At 41.1% G+C, this 9,756-nt stretch overlaps 1 protein-coding gene across 1 annotated transcript; it reads right to left on the reverse strand.

Moving 5' to 3' along the window:
- Positions 1 to 6,420: 6,420 nt before the first annotated feature.
- LOC308382506 (GTPase IMAP family member 9-like) lies at positions 6,421 to 7,140 on the reverse strand (the record flags this gene model as incomplete). The annotated part of the gene is made up of 1 exon (XM_080860913.1): positions 6,421 to 7,140. A coding segment is annotated over one exon (720 nt), but the record flags the coding sequence as incomplete, so codon positions are not given.
- Positions 7,141 to 9,756: the final 2,616 nt, after the last annotated feature.

Here is a 9,756-nt window from a genome sequence, read left to right on the forward strand (position 1 = left end):
GTAAGGATTCTTATCTTCGCTTGTTCTCTTCCCGTTTATGCTTCGTTGTGTCTTTGTCACTTTTTGGTTTATCCTGTCCGAGTTAGACTCGTGTTTTGTTTGCCCTCCTGGTTTTGTTGGTTACGATCTTTTCTTTCAGAGCTTGGCTCGTTGTTTTGTTTTACGTGTTCTTGTGAACCCGCTACTTTGTTATCAGCAGTGCTACGAGCCTGCGCCCCTCCTGGACTGGACTATTCCTGAAGGGCGAACGCGCCCTGTACTGCCGTTCGGTATCCCTGATTTGTGCTGTCAATGTGCTGTCGCGAAATAAACAGTCATTCACGAAAACTTGCAGTTGTCGTGTTAAAGTTCCGTGAGATGGGCTGTCAGTACCCTCTTCCTGATGTCCTTGGATATCTACTTTCCTCTCGGCATTGTTGATCTGTGTGGGTACACCTTGGCACTACAGTAGTTTAGTTGGTTTCCTCTCTTAATCTGTGTTGCCCAACCCTTTTCCTAAGGATGTCTCATTTGATTGGTTTGCTTAATTGATTAAGCACCCAAATGTGTTTCACCGAATCTGTTACCTACTTGACTTTACCAATGCAGCTGGGGGTTCACTTACTTTTGCACATACACTAATACCATGTTTCATTATTTAAAGTATTTAATATGGTTGACTGTGATCAACTTATTTACAATTGCAGCTTTTCATGTTAAGGAGCATATGGTAACAAGGCCCAACTTAAAGTTTGTTCTGGTAGCGTTTTGTACAGATATAATTGTTATCTTTTTCAGATTTCCCTGTCTAATACCTCCATCAGTGTGGTTTACAGTGTGCTTAGATGCTCTGGGTAAAAATACCATTTGTATGTGACTAAGTGTGGGCAATGATTCTATTGGGGCAGCAGAGGTTAGTATAGGGCAGTAGTCCAGTGCTCATTCTCGTGCTCTCTCTTTCTCTCCATTGCCCCCTCTCTCTCCCTTTCTCTCTCCCACTCCTCCCTCCCTCTCTCTCCCTTGTGTATGTGCTCCATAGTCCACTCACACAAGCAGGCTCCGCATGGCCCCTCTGTTCCACACCTTCAGCTAAACATGGCCAACAGGAAGCACATTTTTCAATGGAGACTCACGTGAGGGGTGGATTATCAGCCTTGGCCAGGTGATGTGTTAGATCTCTTAAAGGAGACTCACATGAGGGGTGGATTCCATCTCTCTCCAGCAGCCCATGTCTCCTCGAGAATGTTGGCCAATTGCTGATGAAGCCTCCATCATTACATGGGCCCCATTCTGACTGCCAGTGTTTGAGTGATGATAATCTTCTATACATCTCATCACCACGGTTACGGCAAATGGCTATGGGACCAGAACACACCGCCGAGTCTTAAATTTGTTTGGCAAGAGTAAGCACTGACATGAAATTTAACTTGGTGATTTCCGATTGCCGTCAGCGGACAAAGTTTGAGCCAGTGCGAATAATAATTTTGGAGTATCTGGGTGTAGAATTGTTTTTAGAATCTAGAAAAGAAGGACATAGATTTATAAAGCAATAAGGTTCGAGAGGCAGTACAGTATCGTCAATAATGTACTTGTTTGAGGGTGTTGTTAGGCCCAGTACTGACTCGAGTACCTTATTGCTTTAAAAACACGGTTGCCAGCGACTTTATAAATATTAAGTAAAATTAAATTATAAACAGTAAGCTGCCTTTCAGCACAAAAAAGTTCTAGCCACCAAACATTGTGTATCGCATTTCATTAGCCTAGAGAAAATAGTCCCCCTTTGTGTGGCTGTTGCTATGCAACAGACAAACAGCATTGGGAAGGAACGTCACGTCTGTCGGCCTAGAACCAAGTTTGTTGATTTTAAGCTAGGAGATCGACATTGATCTCGCACCATTTTATTCATTCACATTGCTCATTTTATAAAGTTGCCATTAAAATAACAAAAACTACAATGGGACACTTTCAACTTTGTTAATATTTGTTTGTATTGATTTGGATATCGCCACTAACTCGCGTGTGAGAGCTACGTTATACTTATTAGCAGCGAGGCTAGCTAGCAACTATGTGTTTCAATGGATTTTTTCGTCTAAGCGTTAGCAACAACCTACAACTAATATTCGAGAGCTTAAGTCAAGACCTACAATACTCTACAACATTCGTGTAGCACATTAACAACCAACCGAGTCAATGTAGACATATACAAAGTCTTGTAGATAGCTTAATTCACATGAAACATATCCCACTAACAGGCTTCCAACACGCCGCCGTCTTGGTTCGATTTTTTTGTTTTGAGTGCGCACTGATATGGAACGCTCAGGTAGATGTAAACTGGTCGTACAGTTACTATATCGCTGATTAAGGCACACCCCGGAACTCACTCTCAGAATGCTTGATTTCATCTACCCGTGTTATAATTTCGACTACGTCCTCACTTTGCCTTGACCCATTTGTCTTGAAATTCAACCTGCAGTGTTACGGCAGGTTTGCTAATAGGTTGAGTGGCGTTGGTTAAAGTAATTACATTTACTGACTGGGTTTCAGCGTTTAATGTAGCCGCATCCACTGCATATGTTTCACCTGTTAGCCATAATGAGCTAATATGGTCTACATTGAGGAGACGATTAGTTATTCAAATGTCCTAATATCCCTGCCAATAGCCTACAGACTTGCCAATAGCCTATTTTGTTACAGGCAGTGGCGTTTCTACATTGGGGGCAGGTGGGGCACAGAAAGCGGGATTTAAATGTTTTGGGCCAGTTAGACTGCTGCCTGGTAAGAAGACAACTTGAACTTTCAGTAGGAATGGTATGACAGAAAGACATGACTAACTGCTGGCACATCAAAACGACCACTGTTCTGTTTCCCATGCCGTCTTCTTGGAATTGGTACTAATGCAGACTCAGTTCGGACAACGGATGGATTCAAAGACCTGGAGCATCTGGCTGAAATTAGGGCAGGTCAACATTATGGCACAGCTAGATAGTGCATATCAGCAGAACATTTTTGAACACAACAAACAGACGGAGGAGAATCGTTATGTACTGGAGAGGCTGATATTGTGCATAAAGGTCTGTGGGATGTGCGAACTTTGAGAAGATGTGTGAGGGCGACACCAGGCTGAAAGACACTTTCTGTGAGTCAAACCGTCTATTTGTTTTAGAGCTGATGGATGTATCAATGCAATCGGCAAGAACAAAGTTTTGTTCATTTAGCAGCATGTTTTGTTGCTGTTATTTGTTTCAGTTGTGCCTTTTGCTTCATATTGTATGCCACACGTGTGCCACAATCTAAATTAGTGTGCTTGCTCCACTCCACAGCACACTATTGTTCTTCTTAAGTTTTCTTATTCTCCTTTCTGCCGTGTTTTTCTTGCGACGCATCAGGCCTCGCCCGATTGAGATAGAGACGCCGTTCAAACACCGAAACGTCCGGCCCTAACCGGTGCAACCTGCTATATCTTTCCGTTGCGGTAGTCCTTGCCACTCTTTTTTTATTCCTCTTTTTTATCACCTTTTTTCCCCATAGACTTGCATGGCAGAACTCTGTGGCTTTGTGACATCATAATGGTGTCTTTGAACTGGCTTGCAGCTGTGCTTCACTGGCACCTGCAGCTTTGTGACATCATAATGGTGTCTTTGAACTGGCTTGCAGCTGTGCTTCACTGACACCTGCCCCAATTTCAAGGCACTTGTTCTCTCAAATGCCAATTCTCATCACTTAACATATTACATGTCAGGCAGCAGACAGAGCTAGCATGAGAAGCTATTGCACGAGCAGCTAGCCGGCCACTCAGTGGAAATGCAGAGAATAGAAGGAGTATTCAGGTAGGGAAGTATTCCCAAAGTCAATGTAATGTTAAAGGCCGTGAAGTGAGTGCAGTCATGTGCCTGAGGCACAGCCCTGTAAAACATTACCCTTCCCATCAGGCAGGGGCGGTTTGAGCAAATTGGAGGCCCTGGGCAAAGAACAATGTTGAACAAAAAAATCGTTTTAATGTTATTTGGAACTGACATTTATTGTGAGTATATGACTTTAACAATTAAACAATTGTAAATTATTTTAATTATGAGGTTTTGAGTGCAGTGTTTTAGTAGTGTAACGTTTTTATTGCTTAATCAAAACAATGTTACTTGTTACATTTGATTAATGCTTTATAGTTCTGTTTCTGAAAGCTTTCAACTGAAACTTCCAAATATGTACAGGTACTGTTTTAACCATTTCAATTCTCTCTCTATCTGTTAATTTGTCACGCCATGGGGGTCTTCACTAATCACTGTATCTCCAACATTGATGTACTCACATTGTTGATATCACCGCTGTCGTTATCAGCCAGCTGTGCTTGAGCTGTGTTCATGACCATGGCAGTATCATGCGTGTCGTCGTCAGTGCGGGTGTGACAGTGTCTCGGATATGGGCAGCTGTGGTACATGATGGCTCACCGTTTGTAGAAGCAAAGCAGGCAGAGCTCGTTGGTGTCACTAAGCTCATTGTCTGCTGCTGCTGTTAGCAATCGCTAAACTTGACTTAGCCGCACTTGAAACATTATCAGATGAACTCGACACATTATCAGATATTTCTTCCACTTCCACGGACGAATTCCTTGGTAGGAAATTGTGTGTTACCTTAGGTAATTTCTCCCTGAACTTCTCATCCTGCCCTTTCCTCTTTCTTTTCTCGCCACTTAAAAGACGTTTCACGCGTAACTTTGCGACCACACACGTCACCACACAAAAAATTGTCAGTGACAGAAAAGTCACGTGCCCTGGAATAATTTGTTCCATGATGGAATTAAGATACATTTTAAGCTGATACTGAAAAGAAAATAATCGTGTTTCATGCTTATTATGAATTGTCATTATTTTTGCAATGCCAAGTGATTTATTTTAATTAGCAAAAAAAAAATAAAAAATCGGAAATACGACAAGGCCCCCCTGGTGGCCGAGGCCCTGGGCAACTGCCCGGTTTGCCTGTCCGTCCGGTCCGCCCCTGCCATCAGGTCAAGTGTACATGCTGCACTGTAATGAGACTCTTGTTATCTTTGTACTCATTCCCCACTCTCTCCCAATTCAGACCCTTCTCTCCCAAGGGTCCAGCCCCCAAACCACCCCCACTCCACCTCCCCTTCATTCCCTACTCCCCCCATGTTCATTCCTTACTTTCACCCCCCCACCATGTTAACCCCGACTCTCTACCTCCAGGATCAGGCCCAACTATCACAGAGACTAGCAAACTCACAGAAGAGACTCACAGACAACTCAGAGAGGCGTCTATATATATATATATGATTTTTATTTTGTACTTTTTAGTATTTATTATTGATTTTACAAGGTTTAATTATATAAGTTGAAGCTATCACAGAGACTAAGAAACTCCCAGAGGAGACTCACAGACAACTCCGAGAGTTAACATGCAGAAGTGCTAAGTCCCACAGAGGTGTCTATATTTATATGATTTTTTATTTTGTATTTTATGATATTATTATTATTTTGATTGTTTTATTATATAAATTGATCAGTTTACAAGTAGATAATCCAGAAAAGTTACCCTGAGGAATTAAATGCACTTGTTACCGTTTTTACCCTAGCACAGCACGTACAAATCATACCCCGGACCTTGGCATCATAAACGGTCTCAGTAACTCTACAACCATCAAGAAATTGGCCTCATATGATCATTTCTGTGTTCTTAGACATCTATGTGTCCCCACACGTTCAGAATAGGTTTATGACTGTAAGAAAGAAAGTCGTAAAGGATCACATGAGTGTTCTCTTTGAGCAGACACTTTCAAAGACCTTGAGTCAACTGTGAGACTCTGTGGATGAAAAGCTGAATAAATATAATTTTAAATTTCTAAATATTATAGATGACATTGCTCCAGTAATGAAAAGACAGTCACCAGAAAGCACCATGGAAAGAGATTCCAACAGTTGAACTCCTAAAAAGAGAGAGTAGGAAGACTGAGGAAACACAGCAAATACAAACTACAGACATGTACAAACATAGAATTTAATACAACTTCTTTGACAAGACCATTGATAAGAAAAAGTGCCAAAGCAACATAGACTGTATCTCTCTTTATACTCTGTAGACTGCATTCTATTGACAGTGAGAAGTGGCGCTGAGATTTTTCTCTCAGTACCACATCCAGTACAGTCATTATGTTTTTAAAGAATTTGTTTAATATACATGGAAGAAAATGCATAACATAGAAAAAGATTCAAGTAATTCTAAATAGAGAATTAAGTTTTAGTTCCATATGAAACACTTGTGTCAAACAAGCAAACTATAATCACTTAAAGATATCTCAGCCATCATTAGCTCATTGGAACATTTGGATACCAAAACACCAAGTTATCCTGAACAAATTATTTAAACACACATACACTCATACAACAAAACAATCTACAAAGTACAATGAAAAACATTTGTTTAAATCATCTATGAATAATGTATCTTCAGTCTCTTGTCCTTCTGAAGAACCTTTTGATAGCCTTCCACCTCTGTCAGGTGAATTGAGTGAGTAAGACGAGTGTCTAACTCAGGTGATTTACAGGTGAGCTGTCTTTCTCTCACCATCTCCTCTGTGAAGTTACCTCCCCCATTTACTGCCATCATCTCATCTATTTTCTTTACCAGCTCAGCAACCTGAGTGCGGTCAGTGCTGCAGTTGTTAAATGCATGGAATCCTCCACCACAGCTCTGTATCGCTTCCCTCAGTCTGTGGTCACCCTCACGCACAAAATCATTGATAGTCCTATCCTCAAGTTTATCACCATGAGTGAACAGCACGATCATGTAGTCTGCAGCCTTTTCCCCAAAGAGCTCCTTTATGGCCCTGACTGCTTTCTGCACCTCCTCAGTGAAGCGGTCCAGCTCAATCACCAGCAGGAATGCGTGGGGCCCTGGACTTGACTCTTTAATGTACTTCTCTATTTCTCCTTTAACATCCTCTGGATCCCTTTCAGTGTCTACAATACCAGGTGTATCAATCACATCAATCTTTCTGGGACTATCTATACTCCCTCTACTAAAAGTTTGTGTGACAGAATTAGAAGAAAGCTCTGATTTAAACGTGTGTCTCCCCAGAATGGTGTTCCCCGAAGCACTCTTCCCCGCTCCAGTCTTTCCAATCAGCACAATCCTCAGGGGTTCACCTATAAAGAAAAATCATCATATCAACATACATACTTTATCTGATTTATCCCAGTGATATCAACACACACACTCTATCTCAATTCCCTCATGCGTGCATGGGCTGCTATATCTTTTTTTATAGGTTGCTTATCTGCTGCAGTAGCTGTTGCAGTGTCATTTAGATTTGATGTTCGATTTGCTCCAATGGCACATTTAGAAGATAAGGTTGAATTTGAAGGAGAGAAGTTATTGTTAATGTTTAACTAAACCACAGAACAACATTCAAGGTTAATCTCCGATTTTGCTACATGGTTGTTACTTTTTTGGAACAATCTATTAAACATCGAAAACAACATTTTTTGTATGTGTGGAACAGCAATAATACTCAGTATTCTCAACATCGTAGATATAGATGTCTATGGCTAAAACCTCATACTCTCAACCTATTCACACAGACAAATGTTGAAAACAGTTATTTGAAAGAAGTGTTAAGCTTCTGAATGTCTAACCTGTATTTTAACAAATGTGTAGCATTATGCAAAAACAAGTCCTCTTAATGAACCAAAATCATCAGTGAGTAGTAAACTGTTACCTGTAGGGATAGACGGGGTAGGTGGGGTAGAAACCCAACAGGTAGAAAAGCAACAGATAAAAAAGCAACAGATAAAAAAACACCAGAGAGAAAACCAAAATGTAAAAATACAACAGGTAGAAACCACACAGGTAGAAAACCAATCTTCCATGGTCTCTCAGTGTCAGATGAACGTCTGAGCACATATGTAATGGGTCTTGGTGTGCTGATCCTTTTTCATAGAATCTCCACAATGGTTGTATTTGCATAATGGTCCGCCCACCTCCTCAGCAGCATAAACTCTGTTCTGCACAGTTGAACTCCACCTCCTCAGCAGCATAAACTCTGTTCTGCACAGTTGAACTCCACCTTCTCAGCAGTATAATCTCTGTTCTGCACGGTAGAACTCCACCTCCTCAGCTGTATAATCTCTGTTCTGCACGGTAGAACTCCAGTATTTCAGCTGTATAATCTCTGTTCTGCACGGTAGAACTCCAGTATTTCAGCAGTACAATCTCTGTTCTGCACGGTAGAACTCCAGTCCTTCAGCAGCATAAGCTCTGTTCTGCACGGTAGAACTCCAGTACTTCAGCAGTATAAACTCTGTTCTGCACGGTAGAACTCAAATTCTCCAGCAGCATAAAATCTGTTCTGCACGGTAGAACTCAAGTACTTCAGCAGTGCAGCCTGGAGATTCTTTTAGAACACAGAAGTGCTCTTGGTCTAGAACAGATAAGCTACTAAATACGCTAGGAAATAATAACGCCTCATATCAGTATTTAGTTTGGTCTCAGCATTGATATTTTGAACCTTTTGTGCTCTGTAGATAGGGAAAAGCCCAGGTCGCTGTTAGTTAGCTAGTCGGAAAACTACCCACACTGCGAAGCTTTGCCTTGTCGGATATATGTGTTCCACTGGGTCTTTCACAGTCTAGTTATACCGTCCTTACAAGTTTTTGGAAAGGGTATCTCCTTTCCAGAGATAGGCAGTATTTCAATTACTTGTATTTGAAATACTAGTTAATTTACTTTTGAGTATTTTGTAATTTGTATTTGATAGGGCCGATAAAAAAATCAAATGTAATTTGTAACAAAATACTTTAGAGTGGAGTAATTCTGTATTTAAAATACTCAAAATACTTTCTCCAGTGTTTAGGCAGAAGGAGATTTTTGTTCTGTCGGATTCTACCACTAGACCATCTGATCTGCCTCTGAGGGCCTGATTTACTAACAGGATTGCGCCCATTTTCTGGCGTAAAATAGCGGTCGTAACGAAAAACGGTATTTACTAAGCTGGCGCAGCGCATATTAACGCTTTGAGGGTGTGTACATGCAAACAGGTGGGATGGTTCGGAAACGTGGGTGGTAACGTAGGCGTGTAGCGCTATTTAATGGGAGGAGTGCGCCTAATGATGAACTGCGTGGTATTTACTAAACTGCCCGGCGAGCGCACATCTCTGATTTGCAGGCTAATTCTCCGCCTCATAAAAGCACGTCTTAACCAAGCGCATTTCCACTGAGTCTGAAAACGTTGCAAGGCAAAGACATAGACAGAGACAGCGAACAGAAATATTTGTTTCAACTCGTATAATTCATATATTCATATGTATGAAATTCAATTTTCCGAACGTAATTGGAGAAATTGATCGCACCCACATGCAAACAGTCCCACCTTCAATCCGCGAACACGTTTACCGAAACAGAAAGCACACATATTCAATGAATGTCCAGGTCATATGTGATGCCAACATGACCATTACTTACGTGGAAGTGGTCTGTCCATGTTTTATCTTTCGGAATAGTGCCATTTATCCATGATTGAGCAACGGTGATTTTGGAGAGGCCTGTCTACTTGGTAAATGTATTTGTTTCAGTGGGGATATATTGTAGTGAACCCATGTCCCTTGTAGAACGTATTTATCTCGCCATGTACACATATATATTGTTATAATAGACAGTTTATGCATTAATGCCACCAATAGCATATTATTTATAATCGTGTTCTTTTAAACATCTCGCTGTAGATGATGGCGGGCAAAACAACAATATAACCCATTGAATCAGGTTCAG

Source organism: Sprattus sprattus, assembly GCF_963457725.1.
Source record: "Sprattus sprattus genome assembly, contig: scaffold_113, whole genome shotgun sequence".
Classification (NCBI taxonomy): domain Eukaryota; kingdom Metazoa; phylum Chordata; class Actinopteri; order Clupeiformes; family Clupeidae; genus Sprattus; species Sprattus sprattus.